The sequence below is a fragment of the Lagopus leucura genome, unplaced genomic scaffold, assembly GCF_019238085.1.
Source record: "Lagopus leucura isolate 7727_CA_CO unplaced genomic scaffold, USGS_WTPT01 Super-Scaffold_1, whole genome shotgun sequence".
Classification (NCBI taxonomy): domain Eukaryota; kingdom Metazoa; phylum Chordata; class Aves; order Galliformes; family Phasianidae; genus Lagopus; species Lagopus leucura.
In genome coordinates this window covers 29,573,374-29,590,512 of record NW_024962250.1, presented here as the reverse complement: position 1 = coordinate 29,590,512, position 17,139 = coordinate 29,573,374, and the positions used below count along the sequence as shown (strand labels likewise).

The following is a 17,139-nucleotide window of genomic DNA, read 5'->3' as shown; positions in this document are numbered from 1 at the left end:
GCATCCCCAAGAATCATAAGCATGTCAAAAATATTTCTATTCTAAAATCTGAAATGTTTTAGTAATGTATTTTTCAGGCCAGAAAAGGAGACAAGAAAGTGTGTAATGACAACAGTCATCAGTATATTGTCATTTCTCAAAACATTTTGTTGGAATATGATTACTGCCTTTGGTCATTCTTAAATACTAAATTATGGAGTTCATGTTCATTTCAAATGATGCCAAGCATCTTAAAGTCACACACCAGTTTTGCAATTGATTCGGAAATCACATCTTTAATCTTAATATGATGTAGTTTGTAGTGTTTGCAGATCTCTTCAGCAATGGTAGATTTGCCAACCCCTGGAGGACCATGAATGTAAATTTTTAGAGGCTGGGAAAAAAAAAAATGAAGATGTAACATCATTCAAACAATACAGATTTTTTCTTTATATAAAATGAACAATTTTTCCCTATTGCTAATAGGAAATAACTAATCATTTAAACTAAAAATATGTTTTAGATTAATTCATAGTATGTATCTTCTTCATAAGCATCATCTATAAGATCCACTGCCTTTGAGTAACAGTTAATTTAGCAGTACAATGTCAGCAACTGAGAAAAAGGCACATTTCTATTTAATAGACTCATAGACCAACTAACTTATAGTGGCACTACTAGAAGTTAAACAGTCAAAAAGAGACAAAACACAACCCCTTGGATAGAATGCAATGGATTCTAGAATTAGATGGCAGATATTCTATTATACAAACACAACTATTTCCCATCTGAGATAGACTTGTTGTCATCACCATAGTTAATTTGACCTCAAAAATTTCAGATCCATCACAATCCAAAAACAATTTGTTGTTGTAGCCTGTGTTACCTATGGGATAAACACAATTACAAATCCAGAATAACAATAAATATAACTCAAAATCATACATCTTTAATTTCACATCCTAATCCAGAAGATCTGGTAGTTTACAGTATTTAAACTTTTGAATAACTACTTCCTTATATTTGAATACAGAAGCTCAAAGTATTTAGCTAACAGAGGAAACAGAAAAATTGTTCATTATATTATACAGTGGAGCAGGGTAAAAGGAAAGCTACATGGCAGTTAATATCCTGGCTAAGTATAATGAAGGAACACAAAATGGTCATCTAATTATTGACTCTAAAATAAAAAACAAAAACAACACCACAGTTACTGCTTTCTTGAAGCCAATATATCTAAAACAATGTATATTGCAAACTAGTTTCAAACAAGTAGCTTTCTATCAGAAAGTTTACTTTCATCTACAAGCTTTAAACTTTAGATGTAATAGGAAATATTAGATGATCATTTTAATTAGCATTCAATTCAATTTCCAATTATCTTCACTTATTTTATGTCACTATCAGTCTTTTATGTATTCTTACTAAAAGAAATTAAAAGAAATGAAAGCTTATATTTGTATAACCATTTCTGTTTGAAAAAAAAAAAAAAAGAAAAAAAAAAGAAAACGATCACTTGAGAATAGCATATACCAAACCATTACCAGAAGTCCTCGACTTTGCTTGTACTCTTCAACAATCTGTTCAATGTTCTCCACCAACCCTGTTTGAGCAACCCACTTTATGTTGAAAGCCTCTTTCAAAAACATAGCTTCCATCCGCAGGTTCACAAGCAACATATCCACATGTGTTTGCTGAAGGAGCAAAACAACATTTACTTAACATATGTAAGCTCTGCGCCTTAAAAGAATACTGTTGGCTTCAACTAGAAACTAGAATGGAGGGTAGAGAACAGAAAGAATTTAAGCACAGGGAAAGCAGGTTTGCGTGCAAACATTTTAAGGTGGTTTTTTTGAATATATATTTTCCATATATATTTAAGTAATGTCAGAACACGCACCACTAAGCAATTTTTTGATACTACTCAGAGGTCTCATACTGTCCACAGGAAAAAAACATTATTTCAGAAATTCATTAAGGGCAATCTTAAAAATAGCACGGTTCTAATGTATTTATTTCACATATGAACAGTTTATTCCAGATAAGCAGATGAAGACATCTTAATTTACATATACTGTGTTCATCATGTCCACAGTACTTCATTTTATTTACAAATTATTATTTTCTCTAGGTTTCATCAGCATGCTCTAGTACACCACCAACATCATTGCTTCACTGCTTTTCTAGATCAAGCTATAATTCTTTAAAAAACATGTTTGTTTGAAAACTAGACTTTAATTTGCCTATTTTCTATGCTTATTTCTAGCCATATTTTAGAGTTATATTTTTTGACTGAAATTATATATATATGTGTGTGTGTGTATTTCATGATACGATACACCTAAATTTAAATTCTTCCATTATGTAGAAAAAGGAAAAACAAACAAACAAACAAAAAAAAACAACAACAAAAAAACAACTAACCGTTAACTCTTTACTTAAGAATGCATTTTCTTGTGGAATCTTCTCAATTTTCCCTGGTCCAACATTTTTACTGATACACTGTAAAGAAAATAAAATAGTAATACATATATTCAGTCAGATTCTTAGGGAAAAAAAAAAATTCTAGAAATAAAAAGTATCATTTTTATTTTACGTCACAATATATCTGAAAAATCAGTATACTGATATGATTTACTGATCAAAGAACATTATACTAGCTTTAACTTTTGTTTAGTATTACACAGCTCTTTTTCACTACATATCGCCTCCTCTTCAGTGCTTGCAACAAACCCAAAAACAGATAAGTGTTCCAAAGCTCTTAAATCTATGTGATTTCTTATTGCTTAAGATCAATTATGAGACCTATTTTATCTCTCAGCTTTTTCACTTCAGATTCCTTACATGTTTAATTCTGTTAACAGTCATGAAATGTTTTCAGATCAATGGAACACCATCAACTCTCCATGGTGCTATCTCCAGTTCATCATTAAATAGATGTTAATTACTAAAAAACAGACGTAAAAACAGATTTCAAATAAACACTAGATTCCATAAAATCATGAAAACTGCTATCAAATTTACACATATTCTAGTATTCTGTCTCAGAGTTTCAATTAATGGATACCTAAATGAAAGTAAGAATAGGAAAAACATGTGTGATATCCTTTCCAAATATCTCTTCAACTATTTTCAGTTCAGAGACTTCCTGAATTAGAAATACCTATCATACATTTAAGTAACGCTCACCTAAGTACCTTTCCAGTCTTCCTCTGAGCTGATACAGTTCCCTGACAAAATAGCTCTTTGCAACACTCTCTACAATACTAGCAACATCTTACCATCACTAAAACTGTCAATTTACAACTGCCCTCAGTTTACTATTCTGTAAACAAACACATAGTCATGAAAGGAGCCTCCCAACTTTCATTGGGGAATCTATATCAATTCATTCTACAGCATTCCCTATACCTACTTCAGTTTAACAAAGAACCCCTAGCAAGTCATACACAGATGTCTTTAAGCATTAAGATGCTTCACAGCTTGAACTGGTGATTGAGCACATGGTGAAAGGGTGTGTCTTGCCTAGGGAGCACAGGCAAATTGTTTGCACCTGTGTTCCTTCATGTGACCAGAAGGGTGGACCCAAAGTGGAGCCACGCTGGGCTCATTTAAGAGCCAGCCACTGCTGGAAGAGCTAAATCTTTGGGATTTAGGCTGCTTCCTCAGGAATAGTGCAGGGTGAGAGAGTCCCTTTACCAGTTGAGTGAGTTCAGCTCTTCTTTCTGTGTGTGATTATTGGTCTATCTACAAATACTGTGCCTGGTGTCAGTAAGAATCTGTCCGAAGAAATTTTGCTTCTTTGTGAGCAGAGCAGCTGTTAAAGTTAATTCTGTAGCATCTGCCCCAAGCAATACATTTTGTTTAAAGAACAGAACCCTTAGAGGACTCCAAAACTATTTTATTTCTTATTACACAAGATAATTTGGGGAAGCCTAGAGACTTCTACTTATATAAAAATGTCTAGTTTTAATAATACTGTAGGTACCAGAAAAACAAAAATTCCTTACCTTTATTAATTCTTGAAAAGTGTGCATAGACTCATCTACTGCAAGTATGTAGTGAAACCTTGGCCTGTGGTCTGCTATGTTTTGTAACACCCTAGAATGTAGGAGGTACAGTTAAGGCTAGTAGTTTGAGAAGCATATTGGCCTTTCCTTGTGAGATGTGTTTCAGAAGCAGTCCTAATACAAAGTTGTTTTCATGTATATTTTCCTCAATAAAGAAGCACAGATAAGAATTTTTTTTGTAAGGAAGATCAAAGGATAAAAAGCAACACCTTTACAAAATAGTAACTTAAGCTGTAGAGTCCATGATCCATTTTCAGTTCTGTGCCCATTAACTGATACTGTGCTTTATGTACAGTGCAGCAAGAAATCTCTTAACTGCATAGCATCTGTGCAACACATATGTAAGGTTTCAAGAAGGCACATCTAGGATTGAAGAAACTGAACTCTCTGTGTCCTCAAAAAGAAGAGACAAATAGCTTTCTTAAGTCCAATTTAAAAGTCTTGGTGCTCTTCTAATAGCTTTGGAATTGTTACCTAGTTTGTTATCAATGACTGTGCAAGTGAAACATTATTTACTTACCCTGCTAAATCATGAACATGAATAGTTGGAATATAATTGTTTCCATTTCCAAAAACAGGTATTGCATTAGTCTCGCTAAGCCAACCTATCTGAAAATAAAAGTGGATAATGAAGTTAGAAGGAAAAGGTATTTGTGTACTGGCACATTTACGTATTCAAGATTTTAAAATTCAATTTATGGAACGATTACTGGACCACAGTAAACAACTCTGAGAAATAGTAGCAGCCTACAAAAAAAACCAAACTTTTTTAAAGAAAACTCTTTGGTTCTGCCACATGTTATTTTTAATACTTTGTAATAAAAATAAGAACAATGAAAAGACTTTTTTTCTCATTGTATCAATGAGATGGATATGTTCTGATTGCAGAGTGCAAATGGAGATACTGTTAAAAAGTTATGGAGAAGCTAAAAAACATACACAGCCAAAAGAGTGGAAATCACTTTAATTATAGCTAAAACTCTTATCAAAGGGATCAAGTAATAAATTCCATTCGCAGGAACATTAAGCCTATGATATCAAAACTATTATACATATATTTAATTCCAATGCAAATTGCCCTTAAATATTAGACAAACCTTCAAACATACTTGGATATCTACCTTAAAAAAGTAGTGTAAGACTCCTTCCTCAGCTCCATACTGAATTCCTGAAGCAACAACATAAGTTGAAAATGCTTGTTTGTTCTGTGAAGTAAAATTAACAAGAGTTTTATAGTAAGATGGTATTGCTAATGGAATACTAGCTCTTGAAAACTTGAGAACTTGTATATCAAATGTAGAAAATATTTAAATCATCTCTCTTTAAAATTTGGAGCTAGATCAATCACTGCATAGCTGCTAGTTTTGTTAGTCTTACTGGTAATATTTCCTTAAAAAACAAACAAACAAAAAAGCTCAGAATTGGTGTATTTGCATTTGAGCTGAAATTATAAAAGATTCTTAAAAGTTAAGGAATTGGAAGTTAGGTACATCAGTGAAGTGATCAGAGTAAAATTCACTTCCATTTTCTTTTTCCAAGAGATATAACTAAAATTTGTGGAAGCTTTCTTTCCTAATTGTATTGTTTGTATTTGATTGCCTACAGAACTGGAAAATGGGAGTCCAATACTTCTGTAATTGTTTTGCTTTAATTGTGATATAAAATCTTAAACAAAATCAGTAGACTATAAAGTGTTTTCCTACCCATACATCATGGTCAGCCCTTGTATCTTTTTGCTGACCATAAACACCAACCTGGTCATAAATTTGCCTGTTCTGGTTGACTGTTTATGTAAAATGATACTGCTTTGATCACTAGTGAGAATGGTTACATACACAGAAGAAACAATATTTAAATCACCCTAAGGAGAGAAATTTCTAGCAAGTCTTTTAAGGGCCACTTAGACATTTTTAAGTTGAAACAAGATTGTCAAATAATTCTAGTTTAATTCTAGTTAAGGATCTCAAACTTGCACTTACCAACAGAGAGAATAAACATCTAGATTTTTGCATGTGGAAAAAAAAAAATTTGCTACACTCTTCATATTATTTCAGAAATATAAAACAATGAAGTCTGTTAGCCAGTATTGGATTGTATAATTAAAGCATCATCTACAGAGATGCCAGGTATATATCACTATACTGTATTTGTGTAATGCATTTGTATATTTCTGCTACAAAATAAATCTTTGTAATAAAAACTATTTCAACTCAATTGAACACAGCAACTTGTTATTAATCACATGTAATATTACAATCAGAAGTTATTATAGATAACACAAGTTCTCCTCCACTAACTTTTCTTGAGTAGATAGAAACTATTTATAACCTAAGAACAGCTGCTCCCAGGTTTGTTCTGGACAGACTGCACATGTGCTCCAGGAGAAGGTACACTAATTTCTGTTTCCCAACAGGAAAAACTTGACCCTTGTGAAAGCATAGGAAAGGCCATTTCTCATCTACCCAAAGAGCAGGGAGGCAGTAGGCCATTTTATCACTGACCTCGCAGTAGGTTCCTCACCACTTATGGAACACAAACCACAGTTCATCACCCAGAGAAATACAAAGAAGTAAAACAGATCCAATTCCTTACAAAAACAAACAAAAACTATATAGTGGCACGAGTCACACATCTGAATTTACTACTTGAGATCAGTTGGATATATGTCATGAATAAAATGAAGCGATGATTTGGTAAGCTCCAGTTACACACAACATATTCAGTCACTGTTAAAAGATGTTCAAGTTACCATGTAATTTTCATTGAAGCCACTAGATGTCACATTTCAGCTATTATAATCAGTCCTGGGCTTGGCTGTTCTGTTTGATGGTTAGTTTCATTCTAATAAGAGGTTTCAAGTGGGAATGGCTTTAAATTGATGGGTTCAGGATCTGGGCTGCCATTGAGAACAGAGCTGGGAGATGAGCTATCTGTGGTAGCAGATGTTTTTTTGGGATTCTGAACTCATCAGTACCTCTGAATCAGCAGCTTCTCTCAGAAAAGCTGCATGCCGTATCTTTTTGCTACAAAGAAAAAGGTAAAAATCTTTTTTACGCTTGAGATTTCCCCACACAAGCTCCAGTTTTAATTCTCTCTTGTACAACCAACATAATAGCATTGTTCTTTTTTTTAAATTGAGATAAGCATGATTTACTCAGTAGATATTGAAAAATAACATTGGGATCTGTATTATGAATTCTGTAATTTAAATATAACTATTATCTATTAATTCTAAAACACGGCCTTTTCTATGCTTAGCTTTTTATTACTAAGGGATGATATTGACATTTATCAAAGGTATAATGCACTACAAATTTAATCAAATACTTGATAACTTTCATTATTAAGATAACACAATAGGATGACTTAAGTATGTTTTTGTTTTTCTTTTGTAAAGAAGCTTATTTAAAAACAAACAAACAAAACAAACAAACAAACAAACAAAAACAGAAAAGGTCTTAACGTACGTTTTTTCCAAGTTTGAGAACAAGTTTTTCAGCATTTATATGATCCATAAAGTTAGGATGAGGTTTTCTTTTACGATAATCTTCCTCAGTAAAAGGAATCTCGGAATCCTCCTAGGAAGAAAAAAAATGCAACTGTTATACAAGTCGTACAACTGAATATTTTTTAAAAGCCTATATGTTTTAAAAGAAGTTATTAAAATATTTTTTAAAATCTCTTTTTCTTTCATTTGAAATGCTTAGAACTTCTAAAGCTGATACTTGAGAGAGTATGTCCAAGCAGTCCTAATGTCTGCCCATCATAGTATCTCATTGCCTACGCTTTTCTGTTTGGTGGAATAGATTTAACAGGTTGAGCCCCCACTTACCAATGGGTGTTGAAGTGAAAGGTCCACGAAGAAAAAATATACTTCATAATAGCAGATGAAGTTAGTGTTTTTGAAGTACACACTGCAGTACTTTAAATGAAATTAACAAATAAATCAAATGGAAATATTTATTCATTTATTTTCCATTAAATGGAAATAGTAAGAGAAGAGTGTTCTCTCATATTACTTACTGGGTCGGGGGGGTTGCTTTTTGCCCAACTCATTACTGTTGAAATGAGGATGAACGTTTTTGGTGCTGCAAAATGCTCTATTTCCATACGTAGGGCTGTTAAATGAAAGCAAAGGATTTAATCTATTTAGACTACATTACACAAATGTTATATTTTCTTTTGGCCCTGTATTTATACATTTATGCTATAGTGCTATGTGTTCAGTGTTTTGAAGTAAATACCCTTTATTTTGCTTGGTGTAAATAGAAATGAACCAATGATAAAAAGAAAGCAAATAGCAAATAATGTGTAACCGTGTGGTCAGTAATTAACATAATCTATACAGAGCTGCATATCACAGAAAAAGAAACAAAGAAACAATGTATACTAGAAAAATGCTTCATCTTTATTGACAGCTGAGATACTGAAAGAAGTGTGCTTGTTGTAACTGAAACAGCTTGTCTACAAAATTCAAGGAAGTTTCTTTAATTCAGAGCAAAACTATTAAACAGTAAGCAGGAAAGAAGAGCTTAGTTTAACTAAACTTAAGATGAAGAGCAATATTGCACTGTCACCGTAAAATGATTCCAGATACCATTAGAATTTGGTTACGACCATTAGGAGAAAGGTGTAGAAAAACTGTTAATGATATTTTTAATAAGAGATTTAAGTAAAAATCTGTTAAGATTATAGAATCATATAATGGCTTAGGTTGACAGGGACCCCAAGGATCATCCAGTTCCAACCCCCCTGCCATGGACCTCCAGATCTGGTACTAGGCCAGGTTGCCCGGGTCCCCATCCAACCTGATCTTGAACACCTCCAGGGACAGAGCATCTACAGCCTCTCTGGGCAGCCTGTTCCATTACCTCACCACTCTCTCTGTGAAAAACTTCCCCCTAACATCCAATCTAAACCTTCACGCATTGAGTTTAAAACCATTCCCCCTTGTCCTATCCCTATCTATCCAAGTAAAAAGCTGATTCCCCTCCTATTTTATAATCTTTTACATACTGGAAGGCTGCAATGAGGTGTCCTTGTAGCCTTCTTTTCCCTAGGCTGAACAAGCCCAGCTCCCTCAGCCTGTCTTCGTAGGTGAGGTGCTCCAGACCTCTGATCATCTTCGTGGCCCTTCTCTGAACGCTCTCCAACAATTAAGATAATTAGATAAAACATAGAAACATTGAAGGTGGGTAAAAATTTTCTCCTGTGAGCAAATACAAATGGATAAGATGACAGTAGATATTTTTTTTTGAAATAGCTGTCCACACAGCTATGTTGCTTCAAGTGTTGGACCATCCTATGACCAAGGAGCGATGGGCCATGGAATGCACATGAATTAATTGAACAATTCATGCATCATTTCCCCAGCAAGGAATCCAGTTTTATATTATAGTGAACTATAACTTACAGGTTAATTTGTTAGACATCTATAGTAAACTTTAGTGGCTGTATAGAAAACAGTTTTCTGTTCAGTTGATAGCTGTACTAACCAGAAGCAGCCCATGTTGCTTCCTTGATTTGGTTTGCATCCTCAGTGATATTATATAAAATAATGTCACATTCAAGCAAATAGCTTAAGAGCTCTTTCCGAGAGGAGACCTGAGGGAAAAGAATAGTTAAAAATTGTTTATTAAAAAAAAAAAAAAAAGAAGGAAAAAACCTAATATACAAAATTCCTTTTCAAATTTAGAAATGGTAGAATGTAGTTTTCTTGCTGTACTCATGTCAAACTATTTGTCAGTGAAAAGTAAAGCAATTGAATGCAAATTAATTGCTGAAACTTCTGATTTACAATTCACATTTACATAGTTCAAAAGGACATGCAATTTTAGGATTTGTATTTTCAGTATACTTGTTAATATCACAAAAATATCTATGGCTTCTATAGTCATTTTGAACAAGAACTGGGTGGCAAAATGGAAACACAGAAAAATCAGTTTCCTTACAAAACAACATCCCATCTTTTTGCTAACACAGATTGTGTGCATCACTCAAACAAGTCCAACAAACATTCTGTATGACAGCAGTGCTTGAGATTACATAGTTACCCATATTTACTTTTTATTAAAATAAAGATCATCTGTCTTTATTAATAGAATTTCAGATCAAAAGGCTCATATTTTTGAAGAGATTCTGGATAATCAACTTGATGGTTACAAACAATTTTGGTTTCAGAAAATAATAATCAAGCCTCCTTCAGTTAACTGAACTTTGGATGTACATGCAAAAAGTACGTATTTGGAACAGTTAGCTGCTAGTGACAGCTGTTATGCCAGTGAAGTGTTAAGGAGGGAAGATGCTTTGTTCACAGTACTACTACGTTTAGAAGGTGATAGAAGATATGAGAGAGACAACATTGTGTTTTGAGGGAAAAAGAAAACAGATCTGTGGGTGATCAGGGTAGACAACATGTCCAGAACTGTTGTTTTATTTAAAAAATAATCTTTTTTTAAGACTGGATTCCTTTGTTTTAACATTTGTTATATGTGAACAAGCAGGGAGGAGACGACAGGGTGCAGAGGAATAAACGTGTAAAATTTCGTGCAACAATGGGAGAACACTTCATTAATGAGGATCATTTACGTGCCTTGCAATATTTATAATGCTGTCTAACAATGATCTGAAATAAGGTTATGACTTACTGCATATATTTCCTCTGCAAAGCATGGTTTAATACTCTCTGGCTTAGAGAGAGTCCCCACTATTTGGTAGAGTCCCTCCTTTGGCCTCCTGGAAACTTCAGCCTCGGAGCGATTCTCACTTTCCTCCTCCTCTCCTTCCACACTTTCTAGCGACGCTCCAACAACACAACTGGATAAATACTGAAACATACAAGACGCACGTTTGTCTCCCCCCCTCCCCCCCCCGGGTCCCCGCTGCACTGTCCGCCGCGGGCCCGTTCCCCAACCTCGCCGATGCTGCGGCCGCAGTAGGAATCGAGGTGGTTGAGGAAGATCCGCCGGCTCCGCGCAGCGCCCGCCGCCATGGCCGCAACTGCGGCGGCGACGCGACCCGTTGCTAAGGGCGGGAAGCGCTGGGCGGAGGCTGCGCGGCCTCGGCCTTGCCATCACCTCCTGCTCGAGGGCCTTCTGCAGGGGGACGTTATTCCCGACTTCCTGACAGCTGTTAGGGCAAGATTTAATACTGCTGAGAGGAAAAAAAAAAAACGTTGTAAGGCTCTGTTATATGATTTCTGTTCCAGCAGCAAGGCTTTGAGGTGGTCTGTCACTGGTAACTCGTACTAAGCAATACCATGCTTTGATCACAGAATCACAAAATTGTAGTGGTTAGAAGTGACCTCTAGAGATTGAGTCCAACCGCATCCCCCGTGGTGATGATTCTTGTAGTAACACATCATGTTAAAACTTCCAGAAAAGTGCAGTTCACAGATTTACAGCTGCATTAGGCCAAGAGCTCATTTGGCTTCAGAAAATACGAACGAATTGTTTTAAGGAGAGCAACTGAAATTATCTACTGTCAGTGCTTCAAAGCAGCTCTGTGTAGGTGCAAATTCCGAATGTAAAGAATGCATTTCCTCCTTAAGCCCACAGCCAAACATGGTGGAATGATGTTGCTCTCTAATTTTTAATACCCCGTTACCTTCTAAGAAGCAGCAGAGAACTCTTCCAGAAACATCTACAAACTGTATGCTATGTAAGTAGTTCTCAGCTTAGCTTTATAATAAGCACTTGTAATGACAAAGCATTTTAAAGTTGTCTAAGGAAAAAAAACCTGGCAGCGCAACATTAATTCTGGCATTTTTTCCACTTGTCATTCTCATGCTTCCTTTCCAAGAACCTCTTTACAGTTGTCTGCTCTGTCCTTCCAGGACAGTTTCATTGGAGATAAATTTACAGTCAAAGGTACTTTTGAAATACTTGTTAATAATCTGGTACTTAAGATGTGTCTATGGAAATAATCATTTTGGTTGTTCACTCCCCTCTCTTCCCTCCCCACAAAAATCACTAACACACTGGTGCATTTATTTAATGCTTTAGTCATTTAAATTGAACAAGGAAATTAACTGCAAGGGAAAATATTCAAATATAAATTTGGTAAAGTACATTCTCCTCACAGAGGACTAACCACATGCCACAGACCTGTGTGCAAAACAGAGCCTATGAACAAATTTTACAGCATAGGTCCTTACCCATGATCAAAAGATTAACATCAGGAATATCAACCTAACAAGATAATTAAACAAACATCAAATTAAGCTGTAGAAAATTGAAAAAATGACTGTGGTATCTCACCAGTCACAGTTATAACATCATTACCCCAAAACTATTCTAAAAAATCCAATGTTTGCCTTCTCCAATTAACACTGCTACTCCTTAACAGGTGTAAGTCAATACAGCTCTACTGAAGTCAATAGAATTTGTGAGTTCACAAGGACTGATATGTTCTTAAACTCCAATAAAGATACAGATATATTTAGCACAACAGCATAACAGAATAAATCAAGATGCACAAATATTGAATAATACAAGAATACAAGAAGTATCATGGTCATAGAATGCTAGTTCAGAAGTTCTAGTATTTCTAAGTAACAGTATTTTTTTTTTAAAAAAAAGTCTATCACTCAATACATACTTGAAAAGTTAAAGCAATATGTTATAAAGAGATTTGTACCAGTTTTTAAGTAGAAAATACAAGTTATGTCTTCCAGCTTGTGTTAGTCCTAATAAATTTCATACCTTTGGTTTCAAACCAATACAATGCAATCAGTATTACAATGCATACTTGTATTCATTAGGAGAGGATACTGTAAAATTGAGGAAGAAAAAACAGGAGTACCAAATTACTGTGTTGTAGAAAGTAAAGGCTGAAGCAAAAATAGTCTGGGTATATATATCCTGCACATTATGTAAACACACATTCAGAATAGTAAACAAGATAAAATGTCTTCCAAATCTCCCAAAAAGTTACAGTATAGCATACATACATCATCCTTAAGGAATGTAGCCTGTTATATCCTAACTTACTTCTGTGCTTAGCTCATTTGCAATTCAGACAATACATTCATATAGTAACGTAGATCATTCACTCTTTGGAGTTTGTTGCTCGCTGTAGACAAGGATGGATCAAGTACCTTTTAGCTCAGATACTGTCATTATATAAGCAACACTCAACTGCTCAAGAGCTTTCTTGTTATCATAACTCAGAACTTTCAGATTTATGCATAGCAAATTGGTTTGAAAGTCTATTTCTCAGTTTGAAACTGAAGTTAACTGCTTGTTTTATTTCATTAATTTCAATTAACAGACAGTAATTAGGTGGTTAACTTCCATGTTAAAAATCAGATATGGCAATAACCAGTAAGCACAAAAAATGATTATTAATTGCCTATATAACATTAATTCTCTACATTTTTTCAAAACCTTTCGATAGTAACACTTTGAACAGAGACCAAATATTTTTGAACATTTTTGGAAGAAGTTATAAGCTCACCTACAACAAAAAGAAAACATTGATTAGTTGTATTTACAGTCTATCCAAGTGGATAGCACTGTGATATGCATAAATCTTCTGCAGCAACAGTTATAGAACAGTTCTAGTATGTATTAGATATCAATACAAGAAATGAATCTTTAGATGTTTGCAGCTGCATTTGTAACAAAGATCTCAGAGCCTCATACAAATAATTCCTTCTAGTCTTAAATCTTCCTTGAGAGCACATCATGATTGACTATCTCTCTTCAAAGCTTCCAGTCTTTGTAGTAATGCATTTCCAAACACCTCCCGATACGCAGGGCTGAGTGTGTCCAATAAGGAGTAGACAGTTTCATGGTATGGGTTTTGCAAACTGTCATCAGTCTGATCAAAATCATAAGCTACTACCTGCAACAAAGAAATCACTGGTTATTTTTTTGTGATTAGGATCATGTTGCAATGAGAAACAGGTATCACAAAGTTTAGCTTTGCCAGTTGTACAGTAGTATAAAAAAAAAAACAACAACATTGATTTAAATTTCTGTCTATGCTTTCTACTGGGGGTCTTACTGGTAACACAGTATTTAGACTGTTTCAAATGCTTTTTTCTCAAGCTTCTAATAGCAGTAAAATCCATCGCTATCACCTTCTTACTTCTACACATTTGCAGAAATAATATGAATGGTCCAGAATGGATTTGTATACACACTATGTTACTAATTTTTCTAGGCACCTGTGAAGACTGATGTGCTCATAATAAACTTGTCCATTAACTGCTTCAGCCCTCATTATTTTGCAAGTGTCTCAAATAAATGCCTATTTTCCAACCAACTTCCCTTCTTCCTTTGTTTGCATTAACAGAAGTGCCACTTTGTAGGGGAACACATAGAACTGACTTTCATAAAAGTACAAGAGGATACGTATGCAGTTTTGGTATCAATGAAGTTGCTTTCTAGGTACCTTCTGAACAGGAACATCATTCAAAACGAAGACAGTTAAGAAATTATAATCAAGGTAGTTTACCCTTAGTCCTGAGTCAGTGAGCTCCACACAGTATCTGCCCCTTTCCCTGGTTTCCACGTTTATATATGCCACATCCTCTGCACACGGAAGGGTTTTTGAAACAAACATGTTGCTGACAGCAAACAGAACATCATTCACTACAGCTTCAGCTTCTAGTCTCATGTCTTTCACATCTGCTTCTTCGAAGTCTCTATAATCAGAATCCTCTTCAGACTCTGTGTTATTGGTCAACTCCATAGGAGTGCAGTCAGTTTCCATTCTGCATGTGGAAGCATTTTTTTTTAGATTCATCATCCCACTACAGTCAATATTGAACATTTACACAAAGCTTGAGCTACAACTTAAGTAAATGTATTTACTATTGGAAAATAAAATAAAATAAAATAAAATAAAATATGAAAGCGAATGAATCCTGCAGCAATCCAGAAAAGTCAAAACAAAGCTCCTGAAAACTTCAGGTTATGTCAGCACACGGAAGCATTACTGAAGGAGTTGCTGCCTCCTACACAAGCAGCTCACGCTGTGTCATATAAGTCTCCAATATGATTCAGCAGTAACTAATTCAGCACTTCGCTGATCCCGAATGCACCGGGAAAACCAAATTAGGTACGAAAAAGCCACAACCAATGGCTTTTGAAAATAATAACCTATTATCCGTGAATTTAAGAAAGACTTACGAGGGCCTGCGAACTAAAGGGGTTATCAGTAATTACGAGGGCAGAACAAGAACAGCAGTTTTCTGTTCAACCTCGCTAAAGAACGACTCGCTCACTCGGTTTATCACACACAACTATCAGCACAGCCCAGAAACGTCAGACGAGGGCAGGCTTCGCGGCCAACTCCCAGCAGCGGGAGAGCCGGTCGTAGAGCTGCCGAGCTTTCGCTCCTCGGAGAACTGCCGCGATTTAACCGCGCTCACAACGCGCACAGATCCCGGCAGAGCAGCGCGGTGGAACCGGAAGCCTTCCTCCCACCTCACCCTAAGGCAGCCCACCTACCAGCCCCGGCGCCCAGCCCCACACCGCTGCGGCGCTAGCCGCCCTGCCGTCCCGCCAAAGCGCGGCCGCCCGCTAGCCACTTCCTCTCAGCTGCCGCCGCCGCCGCCGCCGCCCCCCGGCGCGCCTCCCGCGACCGCTTCCGCCCCCGCCTCCTCCGCTCCGAGACGCCACTTCCGCCCTGCGTCACGGTGCCGGTGACGGCGCTCGGCGCGGTGGGGGAGGCTCGCGGAGGAAGGCGGCGATCAGTTCGCGTCGTTCCGACCCGGCCGTGCCAGCGGCGGGAGCTGGCGCGGCGAACGGCCCCAGCCGCTTCCCGGTCCCTTCCCGCCGCCATAGCCCTCGTGCCGTGCGGCGCCGCCGTCCCCTCCGCGCTCGCGGGGCGCCGGGAAGATGGCGGCGGCGGCGGCAGTGGCCGAGTGAGGATGGAGCTACCTGCGGGCGCCTGAGGGCAGGCGGTGCCGCCCCGCCAGCCTTGCGAGGGGCGCTGGGAGAGCCCGGCTGCGGGTAACCCGCGCTGAGGGGCGGGCCCTGGCCCGGCCGCTTCCGCGCACCCCATCTCCGAGCGGCCGCCCCTGGCCCCAGCCCCGTCCCGATCCCGGCCCTGCGGCTCCCAGCGCGCAGCCACCATGCCGTGGCCGTTCTCAGAGTCCATCAAGAAGAGGGCCTGCAGGTATCTGCTGCAGAGGTACCTGGGCCACTTCCTGCAGGAGAAGCTTAGCCTGGAACAGCTCAGCCTGGATCTCTACCAGGGCACCGGCTCTCTGACGCAGGTCCCTCTGGACAAGTGGGTAAGAGACGCCTCTGTGCCCGAGGAATCCGCCGACCGCTGCCCTCGTCTGCACCCGCCCGGTGCTCTGTCCTCGTGACCCGGTTTTGTTATTGATGACAGGAAAGGGGGAAAAGTGTTGGCAGTGTAACTAAAGGAAGGCGAGAGTTGGTGGCAGGGAGGAGGAGGAGCTAATATTACCCAGGCTACCAGCAATTGCTCCTGTGACTGCCGAGGATCTGGTGTACTGGCTACTAGCAGAGATGACATAAACACAGCGATCCCTGCTCTGACTGCCGTTTGTCTTCAGCTTGGAGGCAGCTTAGCTCTTACTGACGGTGTTGTGCTGAGCTCGGGGCTGTTTTTAGACCTCTGCATAGCCTGGTCTTGAAATGCTGGAGGTCTGTGTTGGCAGGAAATGTATAGCTGCTTTGAGCTGCGTGTGCTCAGCAGGTGGGCTGCCGTGCTTAGAGCCAACCAAAGCATTATTCAGTCCTGGTGTGTATATTTATTTAATGTGTATATTTATTTATATTTATAAACGTATACATGTATGTATACACCTGTACATACACACATATGCGTACTTCCAGCCTGCTGTAGTAATACAAAGTTCTGCGTCCCTCTTTGTAGCATTTCGTAAAGTTTCTGGGGTAATTATCAATGTTACTTGGTTGTACCTGTGAGTCCAGTGTCTGTTGTGAAGAGCCTTAAGCACTTGTGTGCGTCACTCATTGACTTTCAAGGCAGCGTATATGATTAAGTGCACAGGCTTACTGCTTTACACACTGCTTTCAAAACTGGTTTTTAGTATACTGCATTATTTTAAAATAAATGCCTCAGGTTTTCACATAGTTCTTTTCCA

General features: G+C 37.6%; 3 protein-coding genes across 6 annotated transcripts in view; 1 reads left to right on the top strand and 2 right to left on the bottom strand.

The window, feature by feature from the left end:
• Nucleotides 1-11,043, bottom strand: part of AK7 (adenylate kinase 7) — a 19,361-nt gene extending 8,318 nt beyond the window's left edge. Inside the window, exons 1-11 of the mRNA XM_042865918.1 lie at nucleotides 10,963-11,043; nucleotides 10,697-10,876; nucleotides 9,545-9,653; nucleotides 8,073-8,167; nucleotides 7,517-7,627; nucleotides 5,171-5,254; nucleotides 4,570-4,658; nucleotides 3,990-4,080; nucleotides 2,404-2,481; nucleotides 1,524-1,673; nucleotides 245-373 (exon numbers count right to left, since the gene is read on the bottom strand). Coding sequence (XP_042721852.1) covers nucleotides 245-373; nucleotides 1,524-1,673; nucleotides 2,404-2,481; nucleotides 3,990-4,080; nucleotides 4,570-4,658; nucleotides 5,171-5,254; nucleotides 7,517-7,627; nucleotides 8,073-8,167; nucleotides 9,545-9,653; nucleotides 10,697-10,876; nucleotides 10,963-11,040 — 1,194 coding nt within the window. The 5' untranslated portion in view covers nucleotides 11,041-11,043. The remainder of the gene's footprint in view (nucleotides 1-244; nucleotides 374-1,523; nucleotides 1,674-2,403; nucleotides 2,482-3,989; nucleotides 4,081-4,569; nucleotides 4,659-5,170; nucleotides 5,255-7,516; nucleotides 7,628-8,072; nucleotides 8,168-9,544; nucleotides 9,654-10,696; nucleotides 10,877-10,962) is intronic.
• Nucleotides 11,044-12,031: 988 nt separating this feature from the next.
• Nucleotides 12,032-16,345, bottom strand: LOC122185815 (GSK3B interacting protein). Of its 2 annotated transcripts, none has more exons than XM_042882078.1 (3): nucleotides 16,198-16,345; nucleotides 14,511-14,769; nucleotides 12,032-13,895 (listed from the first exon to the last, which is right to left on the bottom strand). In XM_042882078.1, exons 2-3 carry the CDS (start codon nucleotides 14,766-14,768, stop codon nucleotides 13,734-13,736), a joined length of 420 nt encoding a protein of 139 aa, XP_042738012.1. In that variant the 5' UTR covers nucleotide 14,769; nucleotides 16,198-16,345; the 3' UTR covers nucleotides 12,032-13,733. The 2 variants fall into 2 exon arrangements, with proteins under 2 accessions (XP_042738012.1, XP_042737925.1); XM_042881991.1 differs by lacking the exon at nucleotides 16,198-16,345 and adding an exon at nucleotides 15,509-15,585.
• Nucleotides 16,090-17,139, top strand: part of ATG2B (autophagy related 2B) — a 42,245-nt gene continuing 41,195 nt past the window's right edge. For all 3 annotated transcript variants that reach the window (XM_042881857.1, XM_042881786.1, XM_042881707.1), the window contains exon 1: nucleotides 16,090-16,296. In XM_042881857.1, the coding sequence (XP_042737791.1) occupies nucleotides 16,135-16,296 (162 nt within the window). In that variant the 5' untranslated portion in view covers nucleotides 16,090-16,134. The remainder of the gene's footprint in view (nucleotides 16,297-17,139) is intronic.